This window comes from Leptidea sinapis, chromosome 46 (assembly GCF_905404315.1).
Source record: "Leptidea sinapis chromosome 46, ilLepSina1.1, whole genome shotgun sequence".
In the NCBI taxonomy this organism is placed as follows: Eukaryota; Metazoa; Arthropoda; class Insecta; order Lepidoptera; family Pieridae; genus Leptidea; species Leptidea sinapis.
In genome coordinates, this window is record NC_066310.1 from 5412690 (window position 1) to 5436206 (window position 23517).

The window sequence follows — 23517 nt, forward strand, 5'->3', positions numbered from 1 at the left end:
AACCAATAATGACGGCCGTGGTATAATACTAATTAATTTAAACTATAATTGAATAAATTGTGATTGTTAATACGTAATTGAGTGATGTGGCGTGAATTCACTTATTATTTAAGGTATATATGGTACGGTGTTGCCTATTACGTTGTACAAGTCGTTAATAAAGAAAACATGAAACATAACACACGTCACAGACTATTGCTATCTCATTTACATACGCTAATCTAGTGTTTCAAAAAACGTCTATTTTTATTTTTTCTAGACAAACGTTACTTATTGTCAAAAAGTGTTTCAATTAGTAGGTATGTGCTATAAACATCTAATAATAATAATATATTGTTCACTTTAATAAATTTGTAAATGCTGTTACCTCCGAGCTATCCTTATTGAGGCAGCTGAGGGTTTCGGAGACCAACTCCTGTAGGAACTTCTTAGGACTTCGCAACGACCAGTGGGGGTTCTGTAGGTACAGCTTGAGGTACACTCCCCCCACCACAATTTCCCCTGGTGGGGCCCACCATTCTTCCCCACCGCCCTCATTCGCTTCGCGGTCTTTGAACTGGATGCTCGGATCGCGTATTTGTTTGGCATAGTGTCTGCAAATGAAAAATGATATATGTGTTGAGTGCGAATATATTAAATTATTTATATGTGATGTAAGTAATAATATTGATGAAAAGTTATTTTTTAAGATAGCTAATGGAGTAGTAATACAGATCATATAAGTCCAAACCCGTGGAACGTTCAAAAACGACGAATTTTCACATTTATTTTCGAATAAAGCCATTCATAAGTATTTATCATTATGTATGTAATAATAAGTATCTATTTCATGAGTTCGTGCGGCATTAGCAGGAACAAATTGTCGTTTGTACCGCTCAACTCTGAAGAATCTTCAGTAACTGGTAACAGCATTATTTCAAAACCGCTAATTTTACGTAACAACCATTGGTACGACCATCCATGCAATTGTTATTTGACACGAATCGCCGTTAGACCATGGCAGTGATCAAGCACATGTCCCAAGCTGAGTACGATGCCCATTAGACTGAACACTACTCACAACTCATAACACACTCACATAATAATCAGAACACACATTCATACACACAATACGCATATCTATTTATTAATCATGTATCACAAATACACATTCTTCAGGAGTTCTTTTTTTTTATAATTACCATTTAATTACCAGCGTTTTTATTTCATTTTAATTTAACCTGCCCAACTTTGTTAAAGGCAATACATGTATATGGTTTATAATAGTAATTTGTAGAATAGAAATGCTGTAATGTTTGCTTAAATAAATATGTAAGCATTACTATGTTTCAGTCTGCATTACTATGTTGCTAGTGAAATTACTAGACAAAAGAGACTTAACATGTTATGTCTCAATGAGACGAGCGCAATTGTCGAGAATCCTGAGCAGCATTGCATTGTAATGGGCGGGGCTATCAATTACCATCAGCTGAACGTCCTGCTCGTCAAGTCCCTTATTGTCTCATCTAACACACACAGCTGTACGCACTGTTCTCGCAGGGCGGCCACGTGTGCCGCACTATATTGTAATGGCCGGGCTATCAATTACCATCAGCTGAACGTCCTGCTCGTCAAGTCCCTTATTGTCTCATCTAACACACACAGCTGTACGCACTGTTCTCGCAGGGCGGCCACGTGTGCCGCACTATATTGTAATGGCCGGGCTATCAATTACCATCAGCTGAACGTCCTGCTCGTCAAGTCCCTTATTGTCTCATCTAACACACACAGCTGTACGCACTGTTCTCGCAGGGCGGCCACGTGTGCCGCACTATATTGTAATGGCCGGGCTATCAATTACCATCAGCTGAACGTCCTGCTCGTCAAGTCCCTTATTGTCTCATCTAACACACACAGCTGTACGCACTGTTCTCGCAGGGCGGCCACGTGTGCCGCACTATATTGTAATGGCCGGGCTATCAATTACCATCAGCTGAACGTCCTGCTCGTCAAGTCCCTTAGTGTCTCATCTAACACACACAGCTGTACGCACTGTTCTCGCAGGGCGGCCACGTGTGCCGCACTATATTGTAATGGCCGGGCTATCAATTACCATCAGCTGAACGTCCTGCTCGTTAAGTCCCTTATTGTCTCATCTAACACACACAGCTGTACGCACTGTTCTCGCAGGGCGGCCACGTGTGCCGCACTATATTGTTTGGCTGGGCTATCAATTACTCGTCCCTTATTGTCCCATGTAACACACACAGCTGTACGCACTGTTCTCGCAGGGCGGCCACGTGTGCCGCACTATATTGTTTGGCTGGGCTATCAATTACTCGTCCCTTATTGTCCCATGTAACACACACAGCTGTACGCACTGTTCTCGCAGGGCGGCCACGTGTGCCGCACTATATTGTAATGGCCGGGCTATCAATTACCATCAGCTGAACGTCCTGCTCGTCAAGTCCCTTATTGTCTCATCTAACACACACAGCTGTACGCACTGTTCTCGCAGGGCGGCCACGTGTGCCGCACTATATTGTTTGGCCGGGCTATCAATTACTCGTCCCTTATTGTCTCATGTAACACACACAGCTGTACGCACTGTTCTCGCAGGGCGGCCACGTGTGCCGCACTATATTGTAATGGCCGGGCTATCAATTACCATCAGCTGAACGTCCTGCTCGTCAAGTCCCTTATTGTCTCATCTAACACACACAGCTGTACGCACTGTTCTCGCAGGGCGGCCACGTGTGCCGCACTATATTGTTTGGCCGGGCTATCAATTACTCGTCCCTTATTGTCCCATGTAACACACACAGCTGTACGCACTGTTCTCGCAGGGCGGCCACGTGTGCCGCACTATATTGTTTGGCCGGGCTATCAATTACTCGTCCCTTATTGTCCCATGTAACACACACAGCTGTACGCACTGTTCTCGCAGGGCGGCCACGTGTGCCGCACTATATTGTAATGGCCGGGCTATCAATTACCATCAGCTGAACGTCCTGCTCGTCAAGTCCCTTATTGTCTCATCTAACACACACAGCTGTACGCACTGTTCTCGCAGGGCGGCCACGTGTGCCGCACTATATTGTTTGGCCGGGCTATCAATTACTCGTCCCTTATTGTCCCATGTAACACACACAGCTGTACGCACTGTTCTCGCAGGGCGGCCACGTGTGCCGCACTATATTGTAATGGCCGGGCTATCAATTACCATCAGCTGAACGTCCTGCTCGTCAAGTCCCTTATTGTCTCATCTAACACACACAGCTGTACGCACTGTTCTCGCAGGGCGGCCCCGTGTGCCGCACTATATTGTTTGGCCGGGCTATCAATTACTCGTCCCTTATTGTCCCATGTAACACACACAGCTGTACGCACTGTTCTCGCAGGGCGGCCCCGTGTGCCGCACTATATTGTTTGGCCGGGCTATCAATTACTCGTCCCTTATTGTCCCATGTAACACACACAGCTGTACGCACTGTTCCCGCAGCTCGGCCAAGTGCGCCCGCACCCGCAGGCGCACGTCGTCGCTCCACACCAGCTCGGGGTGCTCGTGGTTGGCGTCGAACATCAGCACGGCGCTCGCTCCGCCCGCCTCCCGCATCGCCGCTGCGAACGCACCCGGAATGTACCGCGATATCGACAGTGCCACCTGGTAGAAAAAAATATCTGGAAAACTTTGTATTGCCTTGCACGCGATTTATATTATTTTTCAGCTTTATCTTTTTTTCTCTCTTTTATATAAGCTCGCGAGGCAAGACAACTCACGATAAGAGGGGGCAAACGGGCAAGAGGCTCACGGGATGGGGAGAAGTGAGGCCCGCCCATAGACATCCGCAACATCAGCTGTCAAGAAATGCGTTGCCGGCCTTTTAGGTGGGAGTATGCTTTTTTCTTGAAGGTCCCTAAGTCGTATCTGTTCGGGGAAACCGCAGCCGGTAGTTGATTCCACAAAGAGGCTGTGCGAGGCAAGACATTTGTTGCAAAACATGCGGTTGTGGAATTCCAGACGTCAACGTGATGCGGGTGGTACTATGCACGTAATGAATCAAGCCGATCGGAGATGACTTGATCTTCGATGATTCGAGCCCCTCTTCGTTGTATGCGGTTGACCATTTGAATGGAAGAAGCTGGTACTGGGGACCACTCGCCCAGAAGTGAGAACAGTAAGTACTCCATGTGAGGCTGAATTTGCGCCTTATAAAATTGCAGGCGGTGGCTTATAGTGAAGTACTGTCTCGCCTTACTGAGTACACCAAGCTTTTATAGGCCAGTTTGGCCTTCTCTTCCAAGTCACCACGGAACTGAACTTCGCTCGATATATCAACGCCAAATATGCCAATACAATGTGGCAGTTAGAAGAGTGATCTCGAATCTAGGGGATACAACAAAGGGAGACTTTTAAGTAGTAAACGCACAAACTTGTGTCTTCTTGGGGTTGAATTGGACTAAATTTTGTCAGCTCCATTCCGAAACTTTGCAAAGTTTTTTGCAAACTTTGTCTCGATCTCGGACACAAGTTCGTTTCGGTTCTCATCGCTGCTATCCCGGGAAATGTTGGCACGGCCAGTGTAGGAAATATACCCTATGTTTTCGTCTGCATAGCAATGACTACTGCTGATTTACAGCATATCATTGATATGCAGAAGAAACAGTGTTGGGGATAGAACGCTGCCATGCGGGACACCAGCGTTTATGGGTTTTAAGTCGGAGCATGAACCGTTGATAGCAACCTTGATGTCCACAGAACCGATAGGCCAAAAAGCTAGTGACCCATTTGCACAAATTCTCAGGAAGCCCATAGGATGGCCGTTTCGCTATCAGCGCTTTGTGCCACACCCGATCGAAGGCCTTCGCTATGTTCAAACTCACCGCCAACGCCTCTTCCTTCGACACAAACGCTTGCGCCCATTTATGAGTGAGGTATGCACGGATCCGAGCGTTCACCTTCCTTAGGGATGAGGCGCTAAAGTCGCCTTCCATAATTTCGGGACTACGCCTGATGAGTAGGAGAGCCGGAAAAGACGGGTAAGGACGGCCGCCAGTTTCGGAGGACATGTCCGCAGCACTATCGGGGGAATGCCATTGGGCCCGCTGGATTTGTGAATGTCCAAGGCGTGAAGCGCCTTCTGACCAAGAAAGCAATTTATTGTTCAATAAATTCTCGTATCAGCAGCATATAGATTCATAGCTTCATTCGGATATAACATTTTTATAAATATCGCTATTGAAAAGTTTTATAGAGCAATGGAGCTTACGAGGATTGAGAGATAACACCAGAACTTAAACAAAATTGATTACTGTGGTATTCACTTAGTATATGCTGCGGTTGTTGAGGTAAATAGGATTTTGAAAATTGACTGTTTTGACATGTTTGATAATGGGGCATGTATATTTAAGTAATAAAAAATAATTACTTTTTTGCTTCTGGCAACATATATCACACATATTGCGAACACATAGGATACCAGTAGCGTAGTGTGTGAGTCTCCATACAATTTTATATTCGATACTCATTGGCGACTAGTGTCCGATACTTGTCGCCTTTGTGTGACATTTTTTTAATACTGTCTGTGGGTTTTAATTTGGGATTCAATTGAAAAATTTTAATATGGAATCATTTAATTAAAACGTTTATGGTGTATGTCGTTATGTTCCTGTCATTGAGAGTTTATCAACAAAGATAAAAAATATAATAGTTATTTATGCAACTGTTGTGTAATAAAGACAGTAAAACACGAATGTGGTGATAATAGTATCACATGAGTGTTTTAATACCTAATTATCAACAGTTGCATATAAGACTTAATCTACACCCTTAATATTAATCCTCTTTAATAGATTCTGAAACAGCTTAGAGCTAACATTAAAAAAGCCAGGCCTAGTAACCATTACATCACTCAAACGAGTGTTATACTGAATATCATTACAACACTCGTTTGGATGATGTAATGGTTATTAGGACAATGTTGGTAATAAGCTAACTAGCTAAACTAGCTAAATTTAAAGCATGGGTGTAGATAAAAGTTTTAATTACCTTGGGGCCGTGTAACTTGTCAGCCATCATTCGGGCCAGCAAGTCTGCCGCCGCCTCTCTTATCTCCGGCAGCTTATTGTTGCAAAACATATCGAGGAGGTAGATGATTATGCCTGAGGGCAAGATTTTAATGACATTTTTATTGCCACGTTTGTTAGTTTTAATATATATTTGTCTATTAATAATATTCATATTGGAATAATTAAGTAGCATATTGAAACCACTTTTGTTTTAATAACTTGAACTAACTTGCAATTCATTGTGGAACCATTCAATGTGGTACTGGAGTGGAGATAAAGGGAAATCAGGTTTTACTCCTCGAGCCAGGACGGTTCGTCACACCGTTCCAGAAAAACGTTCCAAACGACAATCATGGCGAAATTGAGTTAAGAACACAAGACCGGTCACGTGATTCATATGACACTGACAAACTGACAAAAAATGGCAGTCCTACTTGACACTTTAAATGACATCATGACTTAGTAGCCCAACCTACAAGTATAGACTAATATTTTATTAAACTTTAAACACGAATTCCTTAAAATGTGATGTTTGTAGCTTGGAACGTTTTGCAGTAACTACGTCAAATTATCAGGCCAATATTAATTATCCTGACTCTAAATAATAGACGTGAAAACCCCGCTTACGTAGTATAATTTTTGCAATATTTTTTTGACACAAAAAGGATTTACCAGCGGGATTGCACAGGATGCCGGCTAAATTATGGATACCGCAACGGCGCCTATTTCTGCTTTAAAGTGTAATGTGTAAGCAGCTGTGTTTCGGTCTGAAGGATGCCGGAGCTAGTGAAATTAGTGGGCAAATGAGACTTAACTACTTATATCGTTAATTGACGTGAAAACCCCGCTTAAGTGGAATATTTTTTTGGTAAATACAGCATTTAGTTTTTTCTTAATGAAAATAAGGGTTCTTCACGTCAGAAACAGGCGCCGTCGTGGTACCCATAATGTGCCCGGCATCCTGTGCTTCCCACTGGTATAGTTACCGGCGTTGAGCGCGCGCTGCACAAGCGCGGTGCTGGCGAGCAGTGCGGCGAGAGCTGCCAGCACGTCAGCGGGCGGCAGCGGCGACGCGGGCGCCAGCAGCGGCAGCACGTGCGGCAGCAGGCCGGAGCGCGCCACGTCGTCCACGCAGTCGCGGCTGCGGGCGCACACCGACACCACGCGAAGTGCCCCGGCGCACACCGAGCCGCGGGCCCGCGCCGACACCAGCCCGAATATACACCCGAAGTGCCCGATGCACTGGCTCTCCACACCTGCCATCGAATATCGTGTTACAAACAACGGGCAGCACGAATCATCGAAGATCAAGTTATTTTCATAGAGATGTAGAGTATCCGCATGTATCATAGGACTGTTCGGAGGAATTATTTAGATTCCACCCGTCCAGAGAACTAATTTTGACGTAAAATACAAATGGCTGCGAGGGAACGTCCAATACTCTGAAGTATTTTTGCATTTTGAATCAATTTCGGTCGCCTTCCGTGTTATTTATACTTCAGGAATCAACGTAATAAAGTACACAATAGTTTTTGTAAATAGTTTTCCTATCGATGTTTGTTTATCTGAGGTTGTCAATACTGGTTTTAGTACCGCTGACTCTCGCTACATGGCCAACAGCGCCAAAATGGCGAATATCAAACAGGCACAAAAGCACTTCGACAGCCGCCAGTCCAGTGGTAAATAGTAGAGGTTAGTGCTGGGATTACACAACCGCATGTTTCACAAGAAACCTTTTCACTCAATTATTACCTCAGAGTTCTGCGACACATAAAAATAAGATCGGCAACTTAAGGAGACGGAAACGATTGCATACAAACTTGACCCAAATGTAAAGAGATGAAATAGAAACTGACAGAGGAATTTCCTTGACCGTGCGATTAAGTAAATATTCAATACGCGGCTTGTAAGCGGCGCGAAAGAATCAAGCGTTAAAATTTCGCAGTGTGCGCTAGTCCTTACCACATGGCGTATTACGTGTGGTGAAGGTGTACGAGTATGAGCGGATTACGGACATCTTTTGCATATTCTTGGTGTAATAATATTATTTATTCTTGGTGCTTTTGTTCTCACTCCCATTTCAATTTTGTGCAGTCAATAAACATTTTTTCACGAATAACATCTCACCTGGATTCTTGACAATACAGTTAGCGAGAGCGTTCAATCCTAATGTTATGTTGTTAGCTCTCTCGTCCGTCATGTCTTCTCGCACCTCGCTTTCTATGTACTGTAGCAAATCCACGACGAACTGTTGCGGCTTCTGAAATGACATAGTTGCTATGAAATGAATGCCACTATAAACTAAAGCGAGAAAATACAAAAAAAAATCTATATCACATACATAGTGGTCACTTTTCAAAATTTATTTTATTTATTTATTTATTGTTTCACAAAAAGTACTTCTTAAAAAACAAATAAAATATAATGAACAAAGTACCTATGTACAAAAAAAAAGTTTTAGCATCTGGAGCCGATCAAGGAGTTACCTGTATTTCGACAAACAGACCCAAGTACCTACTACGAGTATTTTTATTTATTTATAACACTAACACTATTGCAAAATTATATTTTAAGCGTAACTTTTTTAATGGCCTTAGTACTAAACAATACAATACCCAGCTATTTATGTAGACTAAGAAATCACATAAAAACATTACGTGAAAAGGTACTAAAGCTTTGGTACCTGCAAATATTCACTAGAATAAACAATTGCACCTATATAATATATTAATAATTTAATGGAACAAAAAATGCCCGGGCAATAATGATAATGTCCAATTAATCACTTACTCCATCACATATTATGTACCGTCAAGCCGGTCATGTAAAATAGTGGACAGCTAGTAGCAGTAAGTAGATTTTAATAGTGCGATGGGTAGCAGTACTGTTAAATACTCCCATGGCCGCATTTTACAACTAACCACTGAATATGGATGAGAAAAAGAATATTCCTATTGGGAAATTCTATTCGGTAATATTTTATTTATAAGATTCTATACAGCCACGGAGAATATAAATTTCAGTAAGCTTCTCAGTTGTTTAAATATTTTACATAATACCGTATAACCGATCTTAGTCCGGCCCTGTAATGACAAACTCCCTATGTGTGCGTAATGGCTACACAATTAGCGAATGTTTAGGCTGCTACTATGTATACTGTGGCTATTATGAATGTCGCCTTTTACTTGTTTTTTGTATTATTATTATACATAATAATATATATCGGCGCAAAAACTACAACACACCTTTTATAAAAACGAGAATAATTTAGTTTAACTAATTTTAGTTAAAATTAGTTCATAAATTACATTGTGATGTGAAATTATCGTCGTCGTAACGCTGCCCGTTGAATAAACGAAAGTAATGAAATACCTATTCGTGTAGTTTTCTTCAGAAGAACCAATGAGTGATCTTCAGCAAGATAGCAATTGTGATGTCAACAGTAATGACGTCACAGCTTTTAAAAACAATACAGAGGTTCTTTTTGACGGTTTGAGGTTGTCTACTAGTCAATATTCCCTTCTGTATATTTATCTATGGCGTCCAGTGTAAGCAAGTAAGTGTGTGTAATACCCGCCATACGATACGTACGCGCCCGTTAATACAACAAAACATAGCGGCCAGTACCTCAGTCACGTCAATCACTCACCTCTATAGGATAATCGGGTTGCTCGTTGTATATATCGAGATATACACCACCGACGGTCAATAGTTTCTGGTGCGCCGAGTACTGGAAGGGCCGGACTAGCGGCTCGTGTTCGTCCGGCCGATAGTCCGCCAGCAGTTCCCGCAGCTCAGCGCGCGTACTGTTGTCCCAGACCAGGTACGGCGTGCGCCAGTTGGACGTTAGCGTCTTCAATAACTGTTTAGAGCACAAAATTAAAAAAAAACACATCTATTTTACACATCATTTAAGTCATAACTAACTATCGAATTTAATTAGGTGTTAATTTGCTGAAATCCATTGTCCACATGCATGTATGTAACACCGACGGATGTTGTATCCCGCACGCAGAGAATGGTACGGCGAGTGAACAACGTGCGCCTTGTGCTCAGGCGAAGCGCGTGTCGTATTCGTTACAGCAGGGTTTCACGTTAACAACTAACCGGCCTGTTCAGTTGAGAGTTCAGCGGTTGACGATTCTTTGGATGCGTTTAACCCCTAACATTGTGACATGCGGGCGGGCGGTGTATCCTGCATTTTTTTTATGATCATAAGGGACGAGACGAGCAGGACGTTCAGCTAGTGGTAATTTAACGCCCTGCCCATTACAATGGAGTGCCGCTCAAGATTATTGAATAACCCAAATATTCTGAGCGCCACTACAATTGCGCTCGTCACCTTGAGACATAAGATGTTAGGTCTCATTTGCCCAGTAATTTCACTAGCTACGGTGCCCTTTAGACCGAAACACAGTAATGCTTACACATTACTGCTTCACGGCAGAAATAGGCGCCGTTGTAGTACCCATAATCTAGCCGGCATCCGGTGCAATATAGCCTCCTACTGGTGTGTGGACAAACTTAGTGAAATTAGCACTAAATATATTAATTTATAAAATTTTAATTAACTATTAAATAATAGAAAAAAAAAGCGAAAGCGAAAGCCAAAATCTATTAACCTACCTCATGCGGGTTATCTGTGTGGAGCTGGTCGCACACGTGTGGCGTGAGTAGTGCTTGTAACGTGCGCGCTATCTCATCGTCGAGCGGGGATGCTTCCTCGTGCGGCCCGTACATAGCGGCTAACGCACGTAGACACTGCACGCCAAGGCGATTCGCTGTATCCTATACGAAATGAAATAAACATATTCTATAATACTGTCGCGACACTGCAAATTATTTTTAAAGTTAAGAAGGATGACCGAGCGAGATGAATTGATCACCTCCGCCTATACTCCGTTACTAACACCTAAGTAATCACATGAGTTTGTGAGTGTATACTCCTTTTTCAAGGTATCTGTAATGTTCCACGTTTGGTCACGAGTGAAACAAATATTCCTTACTATGTAGCACGACACCCAGTGACAGTGACAATGATTGTTAACACATACCCAGTTCAGACTAGTTGTGAATACACTACAGTATCTATGTATTAGTCTGGAGCTAAGAAATTTCATTCCATAGTTCTGTTGTAACTGAAAGAATATGCTTTGAAAACCACACTTTAGAGGTAGGCTAGATATCGAGAAAGAAATAATTATATTTTATTTATGGCGTGTAGTGCGATGATGAAATTCGGCAGCAGGATCAGGTCAACTCTTCGGTAAACTCCCCGTGATAAATACGGTTGAAGACACACTATCGAGCGACGTCTCTACGCAATGCCAAGCGATGGAATCGATCATATAGGATCCCCCACAACTCGTACATCTGAGTTGCGGTTAACCGCAAGTGGTGGCGCAGATAAGAGCAATAATCCGTATTTTGCCGCGCCTTATAGAACGCTAGAACCAGCTTGAAGTATCGTCTTGATCAATAGAGCCTGGGCAGATAGTATCTTCCAAGCAAAATTTAGCTTTGCAAATCCAGCAACTTTATTTGCGGTGATTTGACCGATTACATAAATTTTTTTTTTCACAATTTCAGGGGTTTCATTTTTTACGCGTAGCCATAAAATATATATAACCAATTTTAAAAAAATCTGTATTTTATATATCGGCGCGAATGCTACAACACGAATTGAAAACACGTGCATGTGCACCGAGCCTCATAAATACGGCCGCAATTCAAAACACGTGGATTAGCACATGCGCCGGGTCCTATAAATATAGCTGCACGGTCGACACTTGAGTTAATCCCAGCGGAAACTCCATAGGGAGTGCCGCTTGCGCCTCTCTCTCCCCATGAGAAGGTCGCCTTCGATGAAGGCTTAGAGGGCACCTGCCCAAAGCCAACTGCAGGTGGTGTTTAGTGGGTAGGCACCTAAAGACACTTGAGTCAGTCGTGCTCGGGCTATCGTACGATACGGACCTCTCTGACGTCGTAACGCTGCCCGCTGAATAATCGAAAGTAATAAAATACCTACTCGTGTAGTTTTCTTTAGAAGAACCAATGAGTGATCTTCAGCAAGATTGCAATTGTGATGTCAACAGTAATGACGTCACACCTTTTAAAAACAATACAGAGGTTCCTTCCTCGTCATATACAATCAAATTTAAATCGCCATCGTAAAGTTGTGGTATCTACAACTTACCATTAAAAGTCACTACTTGTTGGTTACAGGTTTATAGTTTCTTTAATTTCTGATCATACCTAGAACAAACTACCATATACAGAATATAAAGAGAAATTATTGAAGTGAAACTTCTTTATCGACGTATGAGAGAAATTCTATAGCAATGTCGTCACGATTTTCAGTTACGCGCCATGTTGTTTTTTCTGAAAGTTGTAATATTCTTTAATAGTCATCAACAACATTAAATTCACATGTGCTCATCCTATGTTCAATTTCTTATACTCAATTATTAAGTTTTACTTTAATCGCGTGTAAAGATTACACGCACACCCTTTTTTAAAAAAAAAAAGTTGTGCTTGTCCCGCACACAGTCGCACCTGCTCGCTGTGCTCGGTGTCCACGCCACTCTCCGTCAGCGTGTAGTCGTACTCCAGCAACAATGGTATGAGAGCGTGAAGCGCGCCTGCCCGCGCCAGGGCCGCGCGACACTTGGCTGCCGCGCTCAGACCAGCCACCGCTTCCGCACCAGCTACCGCCACCTCGCCCAAACGCTGTACACATTTTTTTATATTTATAAATTAAACGAGGTTGCGGTCCACCCAATTATGTTATTTATTCATTGAGATATAACACGAACATTGTCAGTTTTTATATACAGGACCAAAACATTTTTTTGTTTTATCAAATTTTATAAATATCTATCTAAAAAGGTACTAAGTGAATAAATAAAATATTTTATAATTATTAAATTTATTACGAAACTATTGTCACCATCAAATAATCTTTATAACTTACCGGGCGCTTTAACAGTGGCACCAAATCAGTGCAGAGCTGGTCAAGCGAGGCGGCAACGTCGCGGCACGATGGGAACGTCGCCGCGACCGCAAAGCTGCGTGCGCAGTGCGTACACACCTGGGCCGCTGTACTGCCCTGCTTACTGCCGCCCAACACGGACACGCAGCGCGATAGAGCTTCTTGTAACACCTAGTTTTAAAATAATTCAGTAAATACTGTTGTAAATGTAAACCGGACCTAATGACTACATAGACATGTAATCTGTATACAGGGTGTCCCAAAGTTATGGGACATGAAGGGAAAGTACTTTAAATATCGAAGATAGGCTATTTTACTAAAAGAAGACTTTATGTTATTTTTAAAAGTTAGTAATTCTGCATTCAAAGATTTTCTAAAAATTACTTGCCTCTGTCTGGGAATCGTACCGACTTAAATGTAAAAAAAAAACACCCCTACTGTTATGATGCCAATCGAAAGAATGGCCAAGAACTAATAACTCTTCTTAATAACATAAAGTCTTCTTTCAGTAAAATAGCCTATCTTCGATATTTTAAATCTTTCCCTTAATTTTCTCTTAACTTTCCCTTAATGTCCCATATCATTGGGACATCCTGTATAGTCTAAGGCATTACAAGACCTGTTGTTTTTGTCTGTGGTCTATGATGTTAATTAATTAGTCTGTGTAACGAAGATCCTAACTGTGTTGAAGTGTACTGTGTACCTACCTACGAGCATTTCTTTGAAAAATTAAACTCGCGAATCCAATAACATCTTGTTCATTGTTGCTTTTTGACAAAAAATCCATCAAATACAAGCAACATTTAGTGTACTATATGTATGAATTAGGTGTTTTTGTGTAAATTTCTATTCTTATATACATACAACTGGTGGTCTTCACACAGATACAATCCCTACATTGCTTTACTATATTTATTATTGTTTTAATAAGGCAGACATTTCAAAAGCTCCCATCCAGCTGACTTTTTTTTTGCAGTCTAATAACTATCGTACAATTTTTTTTGAAGTTATACTTCTTTTGGCGCGATGGAGAAAAATTATGAGAGTGAATTTTTACGATGCGCGCGCACACCGACACCTGAATTCTACATCATGAAGTTAGTTCTAGGTGCCTTGAAAATCGATAACTATGTTCAAGTTGTATATTCTAGTATTTTTATATATAGAACACGTGTTTCGTAACAGTACAATTAAACAGTGTGAATAAATAAATATTATTTTAGTGTTTTTATTAAATCAATTTCATATACGACGGTGATAGTATTTGCTAATAATTTATTAGTATATCTATATATATTGAATATTAGTGATAAAACTGATTTGAATAAACTGTTTTGAGTGCATTTATAGATAGATTTTTTATTGATTTGTTTTATTTCTGGCATATTAACAAATTTTATGTAAAAATAAAAAAATAATAATTAATTTTCTATACTTGTTTATATTAACCTTAAATGCTGAGTATTTACACTATCTTTGATCTTAGCTATTTGTTAAAATTTTATTTATTTTTACATACGCCTAAGAAGTATAACTTCTAACGCGTGTACATAAGTACACACACTCTTTTTTAATTATTATACCCAGAATATATCGAACCTGCAAGCCTCCCTCCCGGCACAGCTCCTCTGCGTTGAGCGCGGAGCAATGTACGGTGGCGTGTGCGAGCTCGGCGGCGGCGGGAAGAAGCGCCACAGACGCGTCCTGTTCCGCGAACAGCTGCTCTGCTTCTATCTCCATCTGCATCGTCCTGAGCAGCTGTTTGTACCCGGCGTACTTGTACGGCGACAAAACTGGAACAGACCAGTTCTGTCAACTCAGCTGAGAGGCAAAAGATTTTTTTTTCATGAAAGTACGGGAAGAGAGGATCAGGACGTTCAGCTGATGGTAATTAATACGCCCTGCCCATTACAATGCAGTGCCGCTTAGGATTCTTGAAAAACCCCAACAATTCTAAGCGACCCTAAATGCGATCGTCACCTCTCAACTCCTCACCGATCAAGATGTTATTTGCCCAGTAATTTCACTACCTTCGGCGCCTTTCAGACCTAAACACACTAATGCTTACACATTACTGCTTCACGGCAGAAATAGGCGCCGTTGAGTACCCATATTCTAGCCGGCATCCTGTACCAGGGAACAATATTTAATTGCAGCCTAGCTATTCGATAAATATAATTTCTTTAAAATATTTTAACTATATAAGCGCGGCAGACGTAGACCAACTTAATCAGAATATGTACGATAATTTATAATCAAAATACCTTCAGAGTATCTCTTAAACAGTATAGTCTGTGTCCGCAATATGAGCAGTATGTTGTTGGTATTGGGTCCGTCACCCGTCCACACGTTGCGACTGCATAGGAACTCGTAAGCTTGATTTACGGCTTCGAAACGATCCTGGGCAAAAACAACAATATTTATAAATCGAAAATTAAAGTTCTGTATCAACGTACAAAGATCAGACTTAAAGTTCTTAGAAAATCAAGAACTAGCAAGTTATTAGTTTTACTATAAGATTTCAAAATAGTGTCCATTCACGTCCATAGATCGCTGCATCGAGGCATGCTAAGAGTGTCTTTTACGGCTTTTAGACACACAGCTACAGCTGCCTCGGCGCCGGTAAAACGTTTTACTCGAAGTTATTCTTTAATTTTGGGGAATAAATAAAAATCAAGTATGACGTCGCCAAATAGTCGATCATTCTCCCGGCGGTGTGCGACGAGACGCTATCGTTGTGAAGATGGATTCTACTGCGAAGTCGTTTCTCCCGAACTTTTGAACAAGTTTTTAGTGTACCAGTAGCTGCAGTAACTGTTTTTTGATCCTCTAAAACAATTGTCCTTCTAAAGAACGAGGCCATCACCTTTTTTCTAACGCTTCGACCTCTCTTTAGCTGGCAACTCCTCGGAAGAAAAAAACCTACTAACCGCACTTCAGTAATTTAAAAGAAATATTTATAGTGCCGATTCAGAACCGCTCAGTTAGCTATTTGAATAAAGTTTATTTTGCTCTTTGACTATAACCAGACTTCGTAATCTTTTCGTTTCGGAATCATAATAGTAAATCCAGTTTTCGTTACACGTAAGCAAGTCGATTACAGCATTTAAGTCGCCTCAGTCAAATCTTTCAACCATTTCACGGTACCAATCACCCCAGCGGACATATCACTTCCTGACCGCTAAGTGTTCATAGAGGATTTTAAACACTTGACTTACACCGATGCCAAAGCTTGTCCGAATCTGCAAATAGATCACTCGTTTATCGATCTCTATTATACGCCACAAAGTGTTGTGACTGAAGATAGCAGTCAGATGTGTTCATGTGACAGATTAGTGGGTGTTATTTTCAGTCGTCGTCGTCCCTCACGCAGTACATTGTAGAGATTAGTGCGACCACGTTTAAACTCTAACCAGTTATAAAGTGGCACGATATGTGGCTTCATCGGTCAAGCCATAAGTCTTTCTTCTTGACTTCAATCACGAAATTTTTCGCTTATTCACGCTGACGTGAATTTTCAATTTGCCGCCAAATCGTTAACAAATGACAAATGAATAAAACGCACACTCAATAATATCAACAGACTTCAATTCAGAGTTCAAAATTGAAGCTTATGTTTTATATTATTGTTTACAAGTAGTGGCCAGTTCTAACAACGATTGTATTACTAATGCGGGAAAAGTAGTAGCTTGGTTGCAGTTGAAAAAGAGCCGTTTGCCCATTTTTTTTAATTTGAGTGCGAAAAGTTTACTTGTCGCACGCATATTAGACTTGCTATTGTTTGACTGCGAAAAGTTTACTTGTCGCACGCAAATTAGACTTGCTATTGTTTCAGTGCGAAAAGTTTACTTGTAGCACTCAAATTATACTTGGCACGCGCACATTTAGATAATCGAAACTGAATTGAGGTTGACGCGACAGACAGTTTAATTTAATAAATAAAATTAAAATTTCAGTTACAAAAGCTTAAAAACGAATATGGAGTCGGAAATAATACACATTTGTAATAATAGCATGTGCAACTCGTGCAACGTTGTCAATTAACCACTTGTCGCACAATATACTATTATAGTGTCACCCTCATACATTAAATACATGAATGATAATAATATGGAGATGGGTTGTCTATGGACAACTTGCCCTACATGATAAATGGAAAAAGATCACCTCATATGCTCGATACTCTATTAGCCCGTCAGTGGCCCCCGAGGTGCCGCCAGTCAGACATATTATGTCTGCTATAAAAACTACCGTTGAGTGGCAAGCAGACATGTTGTGTCTGGCGCGGGGTGCGCGCAGAGATATTGTTTTAGTTAAATATACACAGATTAAAACAAGCTACACGATATACCTCAAGAAAGGTAATTTACAGACTATAAAAGTAAAAATATTTAATTTTAAAACTTTATCTGTGTAAAATACGACAAGCCGTCAAAATGCGGTCAGCCGTAAAAATTATCTGTAGCAGTCGATTTAAAAATTCTTTTTTGTATTATCTATGATGTTTTAGTAACTATTCTATAACTAATTAGTAACTTTGAAGTATGTTTTAGTTATAAAAAATTACTACATTCATAAGTAATTATCGAAATGTAATCTAAAAGAATCATAAAAAATTCATGACAGCCCTATAAAAACACGTAACTTAAACAAAATTTGTTTAAATTACGCAGTATCTATTGTTTATGTTATCTAACAAAGCGATAGCTTGTTTAAAAACAAAAGCATTGACGTTCGTTTTTATAAACAAGCCGAAACACTTCAAAAGCAATAAATTTTATTGTGTAACCCGAGCCCGTTGACCGTGGCGTCGGTAAGATGTGACGTCATAAGACTGGCTAGAGCACCACGCGCTTTGTGGCAGCTTAGATTGCAGTGGCAGATTAAAATAATGTCAAAACGATTTACCCGTCCTTCAGGATTCTTATCAGGGTGGTATTGATGCGCCAGTCGGTAGTACGCCTTGCGCACCGCTGCTTCGTCGTACGCTCCAGTTCCGCCGTCGCTCCCGCCCAACCCAAGCACCATATACGCTTGCTCCGCCGTCATCGACGCCGGTTTCTTCTCAACTTCCCGACGCCACGCTTCTAGCGCGTCTTTCAAAAGACCCACCTTTAAAAATATTTAGATTTTATTTTATTATAACATGACTGCTTAGCTGTTCAGTTAGTTACCACTTGGGGTGATTTTAGTTGATCAAATACTAAATTGCTTGCTATTTGTACCCTTTGAACAGACATTTAACAAAGAAGCGACGGATATCCTTTAAGCTTTACTTTAAACAGTACATTTCTGAACGTACTAATTTAAATGTATATATAAGTGCTTGTTACACAAGGTCAACGAAAAAGTATTGAAATGGACTGTGGTTTTTTTTTATATCAATAGATATTTGGACGTCATTTTTATATCCAGAAATAGCCTCCAATTAGTCCATTCTCTCAGAGGTAATCAGGATGCTCTTAACTTAGTTCTCTGTGAAGTTATTTCAATGGTAATCACAATAATTTTCTAGGCTGTTTGATTTAAATATTTTTCTAAAACCTAATTTCTAGTTCTACAATTTTTATTGTGTTAAATAAGTTAATAAATTCTATTTTAATGTTATAATTTGTGTGTTTTTAATATTTTTTTCAAAATCGAATTGTAAATTCCCGCTATTTTCATCAACATCATCATCATCAGCCGGAAGACGTCCACTGATGGACAAGGGCCTCCCGCAAAGATATCCACGACGTTGGTCCTGCGCTGCTCATCCAACGTATTTCGGCGATCTTGACCAGATCGCCGCTCCAACTTGTAGCTGACCTACTAAACTGCGTTTTCCGGTAGGTGGTCGCCATTCGAGGACTTTTTTGCCCCACCGTCCATGTGCTACTAAATGTCCTGCTATTTTATATTAATATAATTTACAAATGCAAACAAACATATATCCCCAAAATTATATTAATTGTATTAAGGCTCTTCATGAACATTTCAAAATATGTCCTATGAAGATACAGAAAAATTACTAATAGTGTTGAAATAAACATTATCTATATTTGATTTACATTAGTTTACTTGAAGACATTGTTTACTTATATAATTAACCTGTACATTAATTTATACCCATTTTACTTTATTAAGTTCCTCTTTTTTGTGATTATTTGGTTTTAATGTAAACTCTTTTACCTACATCAGGCACAGTGTTAATTATTGTTATTTGGCACACTCACCGGTTCGGGTATCGGCCAGTCTGGGAAGCGCTGCGTGTCGCACAGGTGCCTCAGGTAGAACATGTTGCAGAACAGCTCGTGACTCAGCTGCGGGTAGCGCACTGCCGGTATCGCGAGATAGGGGTAGCGAGCCGCGATGTGGGCTCTCAAACGCGGAGTGAACTCACCAATGTGTGCGGATATCTTCATTATTAGCATTCGTCTGAAAAACGATTATATAGTGTGGGATGTCAGCGGTGTTGGTTTTATCCGGATCCCTCATTTTAATTTAAGAACATTTTTACTATATTAGTAGTCAATATTTGATGAAATATGATTATTACAGTGAATTTTTACGATGCGAGCTCACACCGATACTCTAATTCAAAACCCTGACGTCAGCTGGTCAACTAGACCATGTATACCATACTTCAGCCGCCATTTTGTTTTGTAACTGATATGTCTACTGAACTACAACAAATAAATTTCAATATGTATAAGATGTAAAGTATAATTTGATGATATTTAAAAAAAAAACGTTATTAAACTAAATTATGCGGTAATATAATATTTTCATTAGTCAGTAACATTAGTTCTACTAATATCCTCATTACGTATTAAGTTTAACGAGAACTGTACAATATTTCATTTTTTTTTTTTGAAATATTTCGGCAAAGAAATAGTTATAAAAATCATTACAAAATAATATTAAGAAATTTTTAAAACGGATTTTAATTTATTTTACTTTCCTACCTCATCTCCGAGTTCCATATAGCTTCTGGGGTGTCCCATTCACCGAGGAATATTTGTGCGAATTTCTCGGCGCCGTGATTCTCCAGGTAGCACACCATCGCATCTGGTAGCAGTTGCCCGAGTATGGAGCGCTGCATCAGATCCGAAGTGGACTGGAAATTTTATCAATATATAATTATAAAAATGTGTTAATATTTATATCTATATATATAAGAGATTTCCACGAATATAGTCACTCATCACGATATCTCTGGAACTATAAGGCGTAGAGACTTGAAATTTGGTAGAAATATTCCTTTCGCCGAATAGAGATCAGCTAAGAACGGATTTAAAGAAATTCCATCCGCAAGAGTATTTTATATAACAAAACAACGTCTGTCGGGGCCGCTAGTCTTTTTATAAAACTAATATCTCAGTCAACATTATTAGACAAAATTGTTTTCTAGGCCGACTGTTTGCTTAGAAATAAAATAGTCATATTTTTAACTGTAAGCAAAAAACTTTACTGAATAGTAAAGTGTAAAACGTGAAACACGGTGGAATTCGTATAACCTGCAGTACCAGTATGTTAATATTCCCGGCAAATGCATGTACTTATCTGATGAGCTGTATGACTGAAAGACACGTTATATTAAAATTATAGACAAAATGATAATATGTTATGGTTTTCTATCTGGGTATAAATAAAGGGAGTGCTGACAGAAGTGAAAACTTGAACATTAACGTTGTACTTTTTCGAATATTTTCAAATGGTTAGGGAATAATATCGCACGAATTGCTTTATTTATCAGTATAAAAGTACTAGCACATTTATGTGGTTAAATACAATATTCATTTATTACGTATTATCTTAAGGTCGATTTACATCAGACGAGCGAATGCTCATTCTATCCCCACTATATCAAATTATTTTAGTGTAAACAGGCGTAGAGCATTCTTTCGTTGTTCTTAGTGCGTTCGCAAAGATTCTATGGAAAATTCTAAGAAAGCTCGCTCGCTCGATGTTAACGGCGCTAGAGCGCGCGAACAGTTGCTTAGAGCGTTCTTGCGTGTTCGGAAGTGCTCGCGTCCCTGAGCGGTCTCTTCAAAGCGTTCTTGTGTTCTAGCGATTGTATACATACCTATATCGATTAAATTATGGATTGGTCTCAAGAAAAGTGTTTATTAATGATAGAAGCCTACCAAAATATAACCTAAGAGAACTGAAAAAGTCTTCACCTGATCCAATCTGAACGCTTGCTTCATGTGTGTAAGTCGCAGGAATCTCGCTATGGGCAATACGTTGGAGCCCGTGTACAGCAGCATAAAGTAGAACACACCCGTCAGATACAGTTTCGAGATCTCAGGGTTGTCCTGCATCACTTCGTACAGTAGGGTTGCTACCTGAGGGTTATCAAAATATTTGTGTTTGTTTGTTAGTAGTAATACTATTGCCGGTAAAACAACAACTAATAATACCCAAGATGGCGAATTAAAAATATTTTCGCATTGCAGAAAAAAAAATAACCGGGAGGCTCCTTTGCACAGGATGCCGGCTAGATTATGGGTACCACAACGGCGCCTATTTCTGCCATAAAGCAGTAATGTGTAAGCATTATTGTGTTTCGGTTTGGAGGGCGCCGTAGCTAGTGAAATTACTGGGCAAATGAGACTTATCGACATATTTCTCAAGATAAAGAGCGCAGTTGTAGTGCCACTCAGAATTTTTGGGGTTTTTTCAAGAATCCTGAGCTGCACTGTATTGTAATGGGCGTCTCGTACCTTATTTTCATAAAAAAAAGAAACAAATGGATTAACCAGGTATATAGTGTTTCATATCTTGTACGAAGGTTGCGCCCTTCGTGCACGTCGAATACGTCTTGCAATTGACCGGTTTTTATGTCAACCACACCCTAAGAATGTAATACAAACCTTTTCGACGAGTATAGGATCAAACGTTAGAAGTAGCTGAACGACGTGCGCCAAGCAGGACGGCTCCGATAGCAGCCGCTTCACGCGAGGCAGGGGCCGTATCACTGCGTCCTCCTCGTCCCTGATAATATCATATTATTAGAAACCAGAGAGAAATCGAAGAAATAAAAGGCATTTCACAATAACATAGACAGAAGTTCATTTATAGGGCTGCTATCGAACAATGACAGTCTCATATAGATATAAGATATAAAGTCTACTTGTACACTGTTAGACTTCATTCGGAAGCAATTTTTTCATCTAGACAACCAGCCTGACCAACTTCACCAAGAGTAACATGCCCCGATAACACGAATGACGTGCAAGGAATTAAAAAATTACAAATAAGAATGAGAATGAGATAATTGCGAGAACCATAGTGTTCGAGTAGTTGCTAGGGTTATACCGCGAGCACTTACTTGATCAATGGCTCGAGTACAGTGGCTGATAGGTGTTCAGTGACGCGGGGCCCTTCGCCGCCACGCTTTTCCGCATCTGGGAGATACAATCCATGGTGCGCCTTCCCTCCATTAGATTACGAGTACCCCCACCTGTTGGGGTTATACCGCGAGCACGTGAACAGTAGCTCGAGCACGGTGGCCGCTAGCTCTATTTCAGTGAGCACCGTGGGGTACTTTGCCGCTACGCATTACCACAGCTGGGAGGTTAAAAGCTATGGTCCGCCTTCCCTCCATTACAAATAGGAGTACCCACCTGGTGGGCTAATACCGCGAGCATATGATCAGTAGCTCGAGCACAGTGGCCGGTAGCTTTGTTTCAGTGAGCACAGCGGGGCCCTTCGCCGCTACGTATTACCACAGCTGGGGGGTTAAAAGCCATGGTGCGCCTTCCCTCCATTATAATACGAGTACCCACCTGCTGGGGTACTACCGCGAGCACGTGATCAGTAGCTCGAGCACGGTGGCCGCTAGCTCTGTCTCCGTGAGCGCCGCGGGGCCTTTCGCCGCTAAGCTTTACCACAGCTGGGGGGTTAAAAGCCATGGTGCGCCTTCCCTCCATTATAATACGAGTACCCACCTGCTGGGGTACTACCGCGAGCACGTGATCAGTAGCTCGAGCACGGTGGCCGCTAGCTCTGTCTCCGTGAGCGCCGCGGGGCCTTTCGCCGCTAAGCTTTACCACAGCTGGGGGGTTAAAAGCCATGGTGCGCCTTCCCTCCATTATAATACGAGTACCCACCTGCTGGGGTACTACCGCGAGCACGTGATCAGTAGCTCGAGCACGGTGGCCGCTAGCTCTGTCTCCGTGAGCGCCGCGGGGCCTTTCGCCGCTAAGCTTTACCACAGCTGGGGGGTTAAAAGCCATGGTGCGCCTTCCCTCCATTATAATACGAGTACCCACCTGCTGGGGTAAAACCGCGAGCACGTGATCAGTAGCTCGAGCACGGTGACCGCTAGCTCTGTCTCCGTGAGCGCCGCGGGGCCTTTCGCCGCTACGCTTTACCACAGCAGGGGGGTTAAAAGCCATGGTGCGCCTTCCCTCCATTATAATACGAGTACCCACCTGCTGGGGTAATACCGCGAGCACGTGATCAGTAGCTCGAGCACGGTGGCCGCTAGC

General features: G+C 41.2%; 1 protein-coding gene across 1 annotated transcript in view; it reads right to left on the reverse strand.

The window, feature by feature from the left end:
- The window catches only part of LOC126977878 (dnaJ homolog subfamily C member 13-like), a 36516-nt gene extending 13612 nt beyond the window's left edge, over positions 1-22904 (reverse strand). The window contains exons 1-17 of the mRNA XM_050826508.1: positions 22813-22904; positions 21898-22018; positions 21205-21369; positions 19987-20138; positions 19255-19456; positions 17948-18151; positions 15304-15439; positions 14639-14832; positions 13022-13210; positions 12604-12777; positions 10675-10836; positions 9698-9910; positions 8176-8308; positions 7035-7304; positions 6029-6141; positions 3459-3643; positions 368-593 (exon numbers count right to left, since the gene is read on the reverse strand). Of these exons, the coding sequence (XP_050682465.1) occupies positions 368-593; positions 3459-3643; positions 6029-6141; positions 7035-7304; positions 8176-8308; positions 9698-9910; positions 10675-10836; positions 12604-12777; positions 13022-13210; positions 14639-14832; positions 15304-15439; positions 17948-18151; positions 19255-19456; positions 19987-20138; positions 21205-21345 (2694 nt within the window). The 5' untranslated portion in view covers positions 21346-21369; positions 21898-22018; positions 22813-22904. The remainder of the gene's footprint in view (positions 1-367; positions 594-3458; positions 3644-6028; positions 6142-7034; positions 7305-8175; positions 8309-9697; positions 9911-10674; positions 10837-12603; positions 12778-13021; positions 13211-14638; positions 14833-15303; positions 15440-17947; positions 18152-19254; positions 19457-19986; positions 20139-21204; positions 21370-21897; positions 22019-22812) is intronic.
- Between the last annotated feature and the right edge of the window lie 613 nt (positions 22905-23517).